This window comes from Hyperoodon ampullatus, assembly GCF_949752795.1.
Source record: "Hyperoodon ampullatus genome assembly, chromosome: 4".
NCBI lineage: Eukaryota > Metazoa > Chordata > Mammalia > Artiodactyla > Ziphiidae > Hyperoodon > Hyperoodon ampullatus.
Genome location: NC_136917.1, coordinates 124,474,057 through 124,488,713, shown reverse-complemented (window position 1 = coordinate 124,488,713; position 14,657 = coordinate 124,474,057). Strand labels below are relative to the sequence as shown.

Here is a 14,657-nt window from a genome sequence, read left to right as displayed (position 1 = left end):
GGGTAGTAGTTCTTTTTTTCCTCATCATAGATGATACAGTAGCACTGGATTGCATTCTGAACGGCTGCTGCAACCTTCATGTACCGTTCTACGTTTGGGTCCTGAGCCTCAAAAACTAACAGTGCCTCCTCAAATAAAGAAACTCCCTTTGCCATTTCCTGAGTCGTGAATCTCTTCTGTTCTTCAGCAGTACCAGCTGCATCACCACTGCTTTTACACTTGCTCCCGGACATCCTAGGCTTGAAATAAAGATACTACACTACTGTACTCTATACAGTACTGTACAGTAAAGTATGCAAAAGCACAACCACCTGTAGAGGATGCATGCATGTGATAATGTACGCCAGACACGTGAACTAACTTATGTGACTGGACAGGCAAATGCACGTTCGCCTCTTTGAAAGTTCACAACTTGAAGGTTCGTCTGTAGGGGACTCACTGCACTGTAACATAAACTATTCTTGAGATATTTGCTACTACCACTTACAATTCCAAAAGCAAACTTCAGGAAGTTCAAAGCACAGTCTAAAGCCTTAATAATTTTGAAATTGTAGTACCACTAGACAGTAAGCATGTTTATACACACACACACATAACAGTGAGTTAGTAAGAGCTTATTATCCTTGCTTTCGTCATTTGATCTTTTTCTTGGTGATATAATTTTCTAAGACTGCACAGGTCTCAGTATAGTAAGACAATAATGTTTGTTCCCATCCATGTCAAGGCCTGCTCTCACATTTCCTAATTTGCATCAATAATTGATTATGATTTAATAATTTAATCAAAATCGATATATTTGTCATTTAGTCTTTTGTTTTCAATGAATGATATTAAATCAACATTTAAAAATATGAAATATAATAGAAGCAAATATATACAGAAACAAAATAGAAAGCAAAACTTCTACAAAAAGAAGTTTCAAGATTCATTTTTTGGTGACATTTCTCTCTTTTCCCTTTTCATGTCTGTATTTCATAACAGCAGGACAACTAATTAGATAAGTAACTAAAAATTAGTTGCCTTCTCATGGCTCACTATTTTTATTCTATCATTAAAAAAAAAAACTTACCATATTCAAGAGTGTTGGTACAAGAGCTCTCTAGCTCTAAGGACCAAGGAAGGATTCAAGGAGCCTCCAGGACTACCTAAAGGATGTAGGTCAAGAACTCACACTCAATCAGTCAGTATTTCATCCTCATCCTTTCAGAGATTCTGAGCAATATCAGCAAGTTATCAGTGGAACTAACAACCACAACCTCTAGGCCCCTTCTTCTGTGTGCTTAGGAACCAATCTATGGTTTATTTTGGTGGGGATCACTGGGATTCCATCAGGTGACCATGAAATAAATACAGACCCCTTCTATAATACTTTATTATTGGAATCTCTATGACATACTGGAATGAACACTTCCTGGGTGGAAGTCATGAGATGCAACACAAATTCTGAGCCTTTAAGTGACTACGGTCAAGCATACCTTTTAAGGAAGAAAAAGGGAGAAAAGCTAGATTGAGGAAGCCATTCTCAATGTGAGGTTAGGGGAAAGCTGATGCTAATAAGGAAGCTTCACCAACTATTCCCTGTCCTGGGCGTTATTATATGTTAACTCCCTCCCCTTTCTCCCAGAGCGGATCTGTCCCAGGTCTTCTGATTGAAAATCACTCTAGAATAAACCACTATTCATGGTGGGAGTGTACTTTATCCTTCAAGATTGATGTAATAAGGAAAAAAAGGTCAAGAACCAATAGACTGGATGATCTCTAAGGTAGGAGAGCAGCACATTGTAATGAAAATGGTACAGGACTAGTAGGAAAGAAACCTGGATCATGGTGCTGGCTCTACTGTGACCAGGTAGTGACTTTGGAAAGTCACTTGTTCTCATTTTCTTTTTCTACAAAACTGGTTTTTAAACTATTCTAAAGATTCTTCCTAATTCTAAAGTTTTATGCATCTATTTTAAAAAAAACAGAGCAGTATAGATGAATGGGGTAGAAAGCGTCCTTGTGGAATTAAGGGTTTTAGGTTTTCTGTCCTAGTATCTTTTGTTGTGTTCCTATGTGGCTGGGCTGCTCTCTATTCTGGCCTCTTTCTTTACTAGCATGCTACAAATTTCCCTTCTTATCGTTTCTTTTTTTTTTTTTTTTTTTTTGTGGTATGCGGACCTCTCACTGCTGTGGCTTCTCCCACCACGGAGCACAGGCTCTGGATGCGCAGGCTCAGCGGCCATGGCCCACGGGCCCAGCCGCTCCGTGGCATGTGGGATCCTCCCAGACAGGGGCACGAACCCGTGTCCCCTGCATCGGCAGGCGGACTCTCAACCACTGCACCACCAGGGAAGCCCCCTTCTTATCTTTTCTATTTCCTACATTCCTTGTCTTCCTTTTTTCAGTCTATTCCCATACTTCGGTAGAACACTTATTCCAGGGTTTTTCTAAGAAAGGGTAAGTGAGAGGCAAATTGTTTTCTGAGACTTTGAATGTCTGACAATGTCTTTATTCTACTTTCACACTTGGTTGATAATTTGGTTGGGTATATCATTCTAATTTGGATATAATTTTTCTTCAAAAATTTGAAAGCATTTTCCATATTCTACTAGCTTCCAGTATTGCCTTAGAGAAGTACAAAACTATTCTGACTCCTGATCCTTCACCTGTGTCCTGTTTTATCCTCAACTCTGGAAGTCAGGATTATATCTTTTTGTTTCCTATGATACGATGTTCCATAATGGTGTGCCTTTGTGTGGGTCTGCTTGTACCACTGTGCCTGGTACTTGTTGAACCTTTTCATCTGGAAACTAATTCTTCAGTTCTTGAAAAAATTTTCTGTTTTCTTTTTCTGGGACTCATTTGAATGAAGTATTTCCTAGAATGACCCTTCAATTGTTCTATCTTTTTTCTCTTCTTATTTTTCTTCAACTTTATCTTCCAACTCTATCAAGTTTTCCACGTCTGCTTCTTTTTTAATTTTCAAAAGCTCTTTTGTTGTTTTTGTTCTTCTTTGCAGTATCTTATTTATGTTTCATGTGTGGTGTATCTTATCTTTCTATGAAACTAAATATTAATGATTTCTGTTTTCTCCCTGTACAGACTCATATTTTTCAAGTTGATTTTTTCTGTTTTGGTATGTATATTTCATGTGAGACTCTTTCCTCAGAAATTTAGTGCTCCTCATTGTCTAAAAAGCTGACTGGAAGCTTTTAGCAAGCAAAGCTTGGAAATCTGGACTTCACTGATAATCTGGTGAGGCCTTGTCTTTGAAGAATCCCTAATGTCAGTATCCTTATTTCATTCTTCTTAGACTGGTCAGATTTCCCAGAGATGTATCTTCAAATCTTCTGCCTGGGTGATATATGTCTGGGAACCAAATAAGTGAAGATGGCTAGAAGGCTCTCACCATTCTGTATCTAACCTTTAATTTAACTATTTTCATTTGTGTTTGGTGTGTCCCAGTTTAAAGACCATTTGTCTTACCTGTCCAGAGAATAGACCTGTGGCAGTCTGCCGAGGCAACAGGGCTTCACAGAGTAGGGAAAGGGAACAGAACATCTAACTACTTCAGGCTTTTAACCAATCCCTGTTTTTAGTCTTACAAATATTCTCACTTCCAGAAATACCAAAGGATAATCATTATCAAGACTTAAGGGGTTTTACAGTGTATAATCAGGTTACTTCTCAGTTTTCCACACTGTTAAAGGGTTGAGCTCTCTTAAAGTGTTCAGTCCATTATCACTATCCCAACTTCTTTTCAGCAAAATTTTTTGACTCTTATTTTCTTTTCCCTTGTGAGTTTATGTCCTTAAAAATTTCTTCTACTACTATTTTAGTGTTGTTTTAGTAGGGAGCAGAAGTAAATATATATCTTTACTTATGTATAAAGATCCTGCGGCATGTGGGATCTTAGTTCCCCAACCAGGGATTGAACCCGTGCCCCCTGTAGTGGAAGCACAGATTCTTAACCACTGGACTGCCAGGGAAGTCCCAAAAGTAAATATTTATATTCAAGCAGCTATCTTTACCCTTAAGTTGTATATACTCATATTTACTATTACTCTTCTTCGCTTTCTTTGGAACACTATCCCTCTTCTGTCTTCCCAGCTTGTCCTAGTACCCTGGCATTTGACTTTTTCACTTACCTTCACTGGATATAATATGGAAAGGTTAAAATTTTTTAAGCATTTATTGTTCTCTGATGATCTAAAATAAGTTTAACCTTTTTTGTATCTCTCTCATGCCATGCCTAAACCCATATACAAATAAGTTCCATTTTGCTTCTGTGTGACAACTACCATATAACATTTTGTAGTTTACAAAATATTTTCACATACAGCATCACATTTTATCCCTAAAAACCCCATTGCAAGGCTAGGTTATTTTATACACAAGATGGGAAACAAATGGTTAAACAGTGGTCTGAAATCTGTTCTCTTCTTGAGGGGAAAGGAGAATGTCCCAGGAAAGAAAGAAGGTAACTTGGTCAAATCTCTTCATCAACATGCTAATGACAGACCTTCTGGAAATAAATTATTTGCTAGCCAGAGAATCCTTTTTTGTGGGGGGAGGAGGGGTGTGGCTTAAATAACAGAAATTTATTTCCTCACTGTTCTGACAGCTAGAAGTCCATGATCAAGCTGTTGGCAAGAGAATCCTTATTTATAAACTGCTTATAGCAGGATGTCTAAGATTGTTTATGGCAAATAATCCTGGAATCTAGGGATTTATGGGGCACAAATCCATAATCCCTGGAAAATGTAACTATGGGCATAAAATTGAGATGCTTCATGACCAAAATGACTTTCTTTCGTGTAAGTAATATAGAAACCGTTTATGTTAACCTTGGCCAGAGTGGGTACCTGGGAGATTGTACCGTAGTCCTGAAACTCTTGCTGCTTTGCCTATGCCTCATAATCACTTGTATACTTGAAATTACAGTTGACCCTTGAACAACGCAGGGGTTAGGGATGTTGCCCCTCTGTGCTGTCCAAAGTTCAAGTGTAACTTATAGTTGCCCTCCATATATGCGGTTTCTCCATATCCATGGTTCCACATCTGTGGATTCCACCAACCACAGCTTATATAGTTCTGCAGTATGTATTACTGAAAAACATCTGTGTAAAAGTGGACCCATGCAGTTCAAACCCATGTTGTTCAAGGGTCAATGGTATCAGTAAAGCTTGACACTGCTAAGATCTCTGATATGAATGAGTGTGATTTGACAATCCAATCCTTTGTGTTATCCCACAAGGAAACTGAAGTTCAGAGCAGTTAAGTGATTTGCTAAAAGTCACATACTAAAAAGTAGCCAAATAGGAACAGAAATCAAATCTTAAATTAGACTCTTTGTACCATGTGATACATTCCAGTGGGATGGAAAAACAAAAAACAAAACAAAACACAATAAAACCTGTGTTGTGGAATCAGAAATAGACGTGCCTGTTGGTTCTATCACTGACCAACTGTTTGACTTTGGGCAAATTACTTACAATGTTCAGAGCCTATTTCCTTACCTATGCAGTACTTCTTACATAAGAGGCAAAAGATATCTTAATGACAAATATAATAGAACAATAGATAAACATGACATAATACTGCAGAACATTTAGAAACATTTTTAAAGGATGGAGGGGGAAAAAAGTATTGCTTACTTTTTTCTTGTAATGCTTGCAGTTTATTCAGTTCTTCATTCTCTTCATCACTCTCCTCACTACTTGTGCTGCTGACATCCAAAACTATGTCCCTTTTGGGGTCTACTCGGAGAAAATTGCGGCATTCAAAAGTCAGGTGACCAGCTAAGTAAAACAAACAAAAAAGTATGAATGACAGAACTACAGATACATTATATTTTTTGCTGTGTTTGTTCACTAAGCAACAAGTTACAGTTTAGTTTTAACTTTTATTCAGTGGGTGGTAGTTTGCTTTACCTGAATGAAATATTCAGAAAACTTTTTCTTTTCTTTAACAGGGCTTCTAATTCAATAAGCATGCTTTTTGGTTACTTCTTATGGATTTCAGGATATTGAATTAATGTACTTACTATGTACTAAAGAAAATATTCTCAACGTTGGATTTTATGTTTTATTCCTTTCCCATATACCTTTTTGCTTCTCAGCTTGACTACTATACTCATGCAATTACACAGCCCTCACCTAATTAAAGGTGCCATAATAACATAATTGAACATGTTCTTCAAAAGAACACCTAAGATTCTAATTCTGACACCATTCAGTCCTTAAAGATTCTCCCTATAAGAAAACTACAACAGGGCTTCCCTGGTGGCACAGTGGTTAAGAATCTGCCTGCCAATGCACGGGACACAGGTTCGAGCCCTGGTCCAGGAAGATCCCACATGCCACAGAGCAACTAAACCCGTGCACCATAACTACTGAGCCTGCACTATAGAGCCCACGAGCCACAACTACTGAAGCCTGCATGCTTAGAGCCTGTGCTCTGCAACAAGAGAAGCCACTGCAATGACATCCCCGTGCACCGCAACGAACAGTAGCCCCCGCTCACTGCAACTAGAGAAAGCCCGCGGGCAGCAACGAAGACCCAATGCAGCCAAAAATAAATTAATTTAAAAAAACCCACAACAGTTATCTACTTATTGCATGATGCAATTAAAAAATCAAATATTATTGAATACAAACACCAGAAAAGTACAGGAGATAAAATCACTAATAATACCTAAGTGCTTATCACCCACTTGCTAACATTTTGTTTTATTCACTTAATTTTTTTTAAAGTGAAAAACTGCATGTGTGTGTGCACATATACATACACAAAGTTGGAGAGCTTGCACCATCCCTTGGAACCCTGCCCCAATCCCATTCCATTCTCTCTTCAGAAGCTGGTATACTGAAGTTGGTGTCTTAGCTTTTCAAAACAGCATATTGTATTTTTATTATTTTTTAACATAAACTGAATTATACTTACCTATCATTCTGTAACTTGTTTCTGTCATTCAGTATTATGTTTTGTGATTTATCTATGTTAACATAAGTAGATATAATTATCTCATTTTATCTGATGAATAATGTCCCATTATATAAAAATATATTTATCCTTTCTACTACTGACAGGATCTTAGGTTGCTTCTAGTATTTTGCTATTATAAATAATGCTGAAATGCGTAGCTATACACGTCTCCCTGTGCACACATGGCACAGCTTCTCTAAGGCAGTAGCTTCTGAATTCTTTTGACTAGGGCTGACCGATAGTAAAAAATAACAATGCAACCAAGTATATTCATATATACATTCATATACATATACACACTAACCCACAAAAATTAAAACAAAATTACATGAAGCATTACGACATGTGATATTCAAAAAAATTCAATGCTGATAGAAACCACATAATTGATTTCACAACCCACTAATGATTCACTACAACTCTGTACTAGGATTTATTTCTAGTTCTCTTAATTAAGGGTGAAGCCTTTTGGAAGACCTAGATTTACACAAGAGCATCTCCTGGTAGGGTACCAATCTTCGGTGGGGCCCTGAGCCTTGCCTTTATTCCCTGCACCCTGCCAAATACATGACGACAGAAGTTCAAGAACCTTGGATTCAGCAAATACCCCCAAGACTTACCTCCTAGAGGTTCTGCTTTCCTTTGGTTGCTGGCCTCTAAGTATTCTTTAATTCTTTATTTTCTTCTAGCACACTAATCTATCTAATATGTATTGCATATTTTATACAAGTTTCTTAGTTGTTTACAGAAGGGTCCAGTCTGCCATACTGCTGGAACCAAGTTTTCTCTATTGTGATTTCTTTCAAATGAATCATTCACAAGTGTTCTTTTCAGTTTCCAAACATATGGAGCTTTCAGACTATGCTTTTGTTGATTTCTAAATTTATTACACTGTTATCACAGAGTGCAGTCTGTATGACATCAGTTTTTTAGTATTTGCTGAGATTTCTTTTATGGCCTATAATGTAGTAAATTTAGGGAAAAACTTGACATGTATTTTAAAATAATATACATCACTATTTGTTGATGTCTATTTTGCTGTTCAAATCTCCATCTTATTTTTGGGTGATAATTTCTGATAGTATAATTTTAAGTACCTTTATCACTATAGATTTGTCAATTTCTCCATTATTATTAGTTGAAACACATGAAGTTGCAACTTTTATGAGTAAAACAGCTGATTATCAACAATATTCAACTTAATATCTATCTGCTCTTTTTTCCCCATCCCTTTATTTTAAAATTTTCTATGCAGTTTTTAGTTTTCTAAGTAGTTTCACTAATAATGACATGTAGCTGGACTTACTTTTTTAATTTAATTTGATACCAGACCAATTTTTCATGTTAATTTCTTAGCTTCGACAAATAGTTCCTGCCTCACTGGGGGCAGTATAAATTCACTCCTCATACCTACACAAGGTATAAGCTCAGGTTGCCAATTCTCGATTATTTCTTTTCTTATAATTATTATTTTATAGGAACTTAAACACAGTAAACTTTCTCATCACTTTCCCTAGACAGTAAATGGAATTTTTATAATTCTTGCTTCACTGTTTTTTTGAGCAATCTGGCTCTAAACAAGAGCCTCCACTCTGGCCATGCTGCCATTCCACAGGGGTCTAAAGCTTCACTCCGTATCCCATAAATGTCTACCCAGTAGGCCCATGGACCTCATAGTTTTCAGCTATCATTCCCTGCTCTGGCTTTGAGCTCCTTTTCCTTTCCAACACCTGGGGATTTCCCTTTTTCAGCTGGGTTATTTTTATTTTTGTTGTTACTCTATTTTTCTCCAGTACCTCTCTGTTTTTGGAGCAGAAAGGAGGACTTTTTATGTTGCTTCAGCTTGCCTTTCTGATCAGAACTCCTGATGATACAATTTTTCCTTTACTTAATCTAGCTTTGCATCCAAACACCTTATATTGTAATAAATATTTCATATACACAAAATACTTAATAACCACACTGGCAGCAGTCTGTCTCACACTCATTTTAGCCTTACTTCAATGAAACTGACCCTAAACTGATAAGACAAGTTGCTTGTGAAGCTACAAATAAATTTTCCTTTTCTTTTTAAATTGGGGAATAAGTGAACAAACTTAGAAAATTATTCCAAATATAGTTCTTGTGACCTCTTTTCTGCATAGACTCTCAGGAGACAATGAGCAGAAAATTCTTTAAAAAAGAAAAAAAAAAAAAAAACAGGCTGTGGACCTGCCTGGACACAGTGACTTCCAGCAGGTCCCGCCTCAGCCACATTCTCCAGCCAGCAGCTCCCACCCCCGCCCCCACCCCCCGGGGCCAACATCCTCTCCATGCTTCTTTGTTCGTTTATTGATTATTTATTTATTATTTTTGGCTGCATTGGTTCTTTGTTGCTGTGCGCAGGCTTTCTCGAGTTGAGGCGAGCTGGGGGCTACTCTTTGTGGTGGTATGCGGGCTTCTCATTGCAGTGGCTTCTCTTGTTGCAGAGCATGGGCTCTAGGTGCACAGGCTTCAGTAGTTGTGGGACACAGGCTCAGCAGTTGTGGCACATGGGCTTAGTTGCTCTATAGCATGTGGGATCTTCCTGGACCAGGGATCAAACCCATGTCCCCTGCATTGGCAGGTGGATTCTTAACCATTGCACCACCAGGGAGGTCCTCAGCAGAAAATTCTTAGATGACCAGAAACTTAAATTTTGACCACAGATATATAGAGACATTTCAAGTTATAACATTTTAGTAGCTGACTGTAAAGAGTCACGTGGCTTTTTCAGAAATGGAAAAGCCAATCCTTAAATTCATACAAAAATGTAAGGGACCTTGAACAGCCAAAACAATCTTGAAAAAGAATAAAGGTGGAAGACTCACATTTCCTGATTTCAAAACTTACCACAAAGCTATAGTAATCAAAACAGGGTGATAGTGTCATAAGGATAGTCATATAGACCAATGGAATAGAATTTAGAGTCCAGAAATACACCCATACATATATAGCCAATTGCTTTTTGACAAGAGTGTCAAGTCTATTCAGTGGAGAAAGAACAGTCTCTTCAACAGATCCTGGGACAACAGGATTTCCACATGTAAACAAATGAAGTTGAACTCCTCGCCTCACATCATATGCAAAAACTGACTGAAAATGGATTAAAGACCACAACAATATAAGAGCTAAAACCATAAGACTCTTAGAAGAAAGCATGGGGTAAATCTTCTTTAACTTGGATTTAGCAATGGATTCTTACATATAAAACACCAACAGCGCAAGTAACAAAAGATAAAACTGATAAGTTGGATTTCATCAAAATTTAAAACATTTGTGCAAAGAAATTATTATGGAAGTGAAAAGACAATCTACAGAATGGAAGAAAATATTTGTAATTTATATATCTGATAGGGTTAACTATTTAGTATATATATAATTCCCGCAACTCAAGAACAAAAAGACAACTCAATTAAAACATGGGCAAAGAAACTGAATAGACGTTTCTCCAAAGAAGATATACATATGGCCAGTAAGACCATGAAAAGACACCCAACATCATTAGTCTTTAGAGAAATGCAAATGAAAACCATGAGATATCACTTCACATCTATTAAGATGGCTGCAATTTTTAAAAAAGAAAAGAGAAAGGAAAATAAGTGTTGGCAAGAATGTGGAGAAACTGGAACTCTTGTACATTTCTGGTGGGAATATAAAATGATGGAGCTGCTGTGGAAAACAGCCTGGCAACTCCTCAAGAAGCTGCACACAGATGAACCAGCATTCCACTCCTAGGTATATACCCAAAAGAATCAAAAACGGGGACTCAGACACTTATACAACAAAATTCATTGCCCATTAATCACAATAGCCAAAAGGTAAAAATAACCCAAGTATCTATCAATAGACGAATGGATAAAGAAAATGTGGTGTATCCATACAATGAAATATCATTCAGCCATAAAGAGGAATAAAGTTGTGATACATGCTACAACATGAATGAACTTTAAAAACATTATGCTAAGGGAAATAAGCCAGACACAAAAGGACAAATACTATATGATTCGACTTACATGAAATATCTAGAATGGCCAAATTCATAGAGATAGAAAGTAGATTAGAGGTCACCAGGGTGTGGCGGAACGGAGGAGTGGGGAGGTACTGCTTAAGGTTTATAGAGTTTCTATTTGGGGTGATGAAAAAGTTTTGTAATAGATAGGGGCGATGGTTGTACAACATTGTGAATGTAATTAATGTCACTGAATTGTATTCTTAAAAATGGTTAAAATGGCAAATAATGTTATATGTATTTTACCACAATTTTTTTTTGAATTTTCATTTTTTTATACAGCACGTTCTTATTTGTTATCCATTTTATACATATTAGCGTATATATGTCAATTTCAACCTCCCAATTCATCCCACCACCTCCCCCCCAGCCTCTTTCCCCGCCTTGTTGTACATACGTTTGTTCTCTACATCTGTGTCTCAATTTCTGCCCTGCAAACTGGTTCATCTGTACCATTTTTCTAGGTTCCACATATATGCGTTAATATACAATATTTGTTTTTCTCTTTCTGACTTACTTCACTCTGTATGACAGTCTCTAGATCCCTCCACGTCTCTACAAATGACCCAATTTTGTTCCTTTTTATGGCTGAGTAGTACTCCATTGTATATATGTACCACATCTTCTTTACCCATCTGTCTGTCGATGGGCATTTAGGTTGCTGCCATGACCTGGCTATTGTAAATAGTGCTGCAGTGACCATTGGGGTGCATGCGTTTTTTTGAATTATGGTTTTCTCTGGGTATATGCCCAGTAGTGGGATTGCTGGGTCATGCGGTAATTCTATTATTAGTTTTTTAAGGCACATCCATACTGTTCTCTATAGTGGCTGTATCAATTTACATTCCCACCAACAATGCAGGAGGGTTTCCTTTTCTCCACACCCTCTCCAGCATTTGTTGTTTGTAGATTTTCTGATGATGCCCATTCTAACTGGTGTGAGGTGATACCTCATTGTAGTTTTGATTTGCATTTCTCTAATAATTAGTGATGTTGAGCAGCTTTTCATGTGCTTCTTGGCCATCTGTACGTCTTCTTTGGAGAAATGTCTATTTAGGTTTTCTGCCCATTTTTGGATTGCGTTGTTTGTTTTTTTAAGACTGAGCTGCATGAGTTGTTTATATATTTTGAAGATTAATCCTTTGTCCGTTGATTCATTTGCAAATATTTTCTCCATTCTGAGGGTTGTCTTTTCGTCTTGTTTGTAGTTTCCTTTGCTTTGCAAAAGCTTTTAAGTTTCATTAGGTCCCACTTGTTTATTTTTGTTTTTATTTCCATTACTCTAGGAGGTGGATCAAAAAAGATCTTGCTGTGATTTATGTCAAAGAGTATTCTTCCTATGTTTTTCTCTAAGAGTTTTATAGTGTCCAGTTTTACATTTAGGCCTCTAATCCATTTTGAGTTTATTTTTGTGTATGGTGTGAGGAAGTGTTGTAATTTCATTCTTTTACATGTAGCTGTCCAATTTTCCCAGCACCACTTATTGAAGAGACTGTCTTTTCTCCATTGTATATCCTTGCCTCCTTTGTCATATGTTAGTTGACCATAGGTGTGTAGGTTTATCTCTGGGCTTTCTATATTGTTCCATTGATCTCTATTTCTGGTTTTGTGCCAGTACCATACTGTCTTGATTACTGTAGCTTTGTAGTATAGTCTGATGTCAGGGAGTCTGATTCCTCCAGTTCCTTTTTATTTTATTTTTTTTTCTTCAAGATTGCTTTGGCTATTCAGGGTCTTCTGTGTCTCCATACAAATTTTCAGATTTTTTGGTTCTAGTTCTGTAAAAATTGCCATTGGTAATTTGATAGGGATTGCACTGAATCTGTAGATTGCTTTGGGTAGTATAGACATTTTCACAATATTGATTCTTCCAATCCAAGAACATGGTATATCTCTCCATCTGTTTCTATCATCTTTAATTTCTTTCATCAGTGTCTTATAGTATTCTGCATACAGGTCTTTTGTCTCCTTATATCAGTTTATTCCCAGGTATTTTATTCTTTTTGTTGCAGTGGTAAATGGGAGTGTTTCCTTAATTTCTCTTTCAGATTTTTCATCATTAGTGTATAGGAATGCAACAGATTTCTGTGCATTAATTTTGTATCCTTCAACTTCGATTAGCTCTAGTAGTTTCCTGGTGGCATCTTTAGGATTCTCTATGTATAGTATCATGTCATCTGCAAACAGTGACAAGTTTTACTTCTTCTTTTCCAATTTGTATTCCTTCTATTTCCTTTTCTTCTCTGATTGCCGTGGCTAAGACTTCCATAATTATGTTGAATAATAGTGGTGAGAGTGGAATCCTTGTCTTGTTGCTGATTTTAGAGGAAATGCTTTCAGCTTTTCACCAGTGAAAAGAATGTTTCCTGTGGGTTTGTCATATATGGCCCTTATTATGTTGAGGTAGGTTCCCTCTATGGTCACTTTCTGGGGAGTTTTTATCATAAATGGGTGTTGAATTTTGTCAAAAGCTTTTCCTGCATCTATTGAGATGATCATATGGTTTTGCTTCCTCAATTTGTTAATATGGTGTATCACATTGATTGATTTGTGTATACTGAAGAAGCCTTGCATCCCTGGGATAAATCCCACTTGATCATGGTGTATGATCCTTTTAATGTGTTGTTGGATTGTGTTTGCTAGTATTTTGTTGAGGATTCTTGCATCTATATTCATCAGTGATATTGGTCTGTAATTTTCTTTTTTTGTAGTATCTTTGTCTGGTTTTGGTATCAGGGTAATGGTGGTCTCATAGAATGAGTTTGGGAGTATTCCGTCCTCTGCAATTTTTTGGAAGAGTTTGAGAAGGATGGGTGTTAGCTCTTCTCTAAATGTTTGATAGAATTCACCTGTGAGCCATCTGGTCCCGGACTTTTGTTTGTTGGAAGATTTTTAATCACAGTTTCAATTTCATTACTGTGATTGGTCTGTTCATATTTTCTATTTTGTCCTGGTTCAGTCTTGGAAGGTTATACCTTTCTAAGAATTTGTCCATTTCTTCCAGGTTGTCCATTTTATTGGCATAGAGTTGCTTGTGGTAGTCTCTTAGATGCTTTGTGTTTCTGTGGTGTCTGTTGTAACTTCTTTTTCATTTCTAATTTTATTGATTTGAGTCCTCTCCCTCTTTTTCTTGATGAGTCTGGCTAATTCTTTATCAATTTTGTTTATCTTCTCAAAGACCCAGCTTTTAGTTTTATTGATCTTTGCTATTGTTTTCTTTGTTTCTATTTCAATTATTTCTGCTCTGATCTTTATGATTTCTTTCTTTCTCCTAACTTTGGGTTTTGTTTGTTCTTCTCTCTCTAGTCCCTTTAGGTGTAAGGTTCGATTGTTTATTTGAGATTTTTCTTGTTTCTTGAGGTAGGCTTGTATAGCTATAAACTTCCCTCTTAGAACTGCTTTTTCTGCATTCCATAGGTTTTGGATTGTTGTGTATTCATTGTCATTTGTCTTCATGTATTTTTTGATTTCCTCTTTGATTTGTTCAGTGATCTCCTAGTTATTTAGTAACATATTGTTTAGCCTCATGTGTTCGTGTTTTTTACGTTTCTTCCCCTCTAATTGATTTCTAATTTCATAGTGTTGTGGTCAGAGAAGATGCTTGATATGATTTCAATTTTCTGACATTTACTGAGGCTTCATTTGTGAACCAAGATGT

The 14,657-nt window shown here is 36.8% G+C and overlaps 1 protein-coding gene across 4 annotated transcripts in view; it reads right to left on the bottom strand.

The window, feature by feature from the left end:
* SREK1IP1 (SREK1 interacting protein 1) overlaps positions 1-14,657 on the bottom strand; it is a 127,285-nt gene that overhangs the window by 92,125 nt on the left and 20,503 nt on the right. For all 4 annotated transcript variants that reach the window (XM_079703965.1, XM_079703962.1, XM_079703964.1 and 1 more), the window contains exon 3: positions 5,640-5,783. In XM_079703965.1, the coding sequence (XP_079560091.1) occupies positions 5,640-5,783 (144 nt within the window). The remainder of the gene's footprint in view (positions 1-5,639; positions 5,784-14,657) is intronic.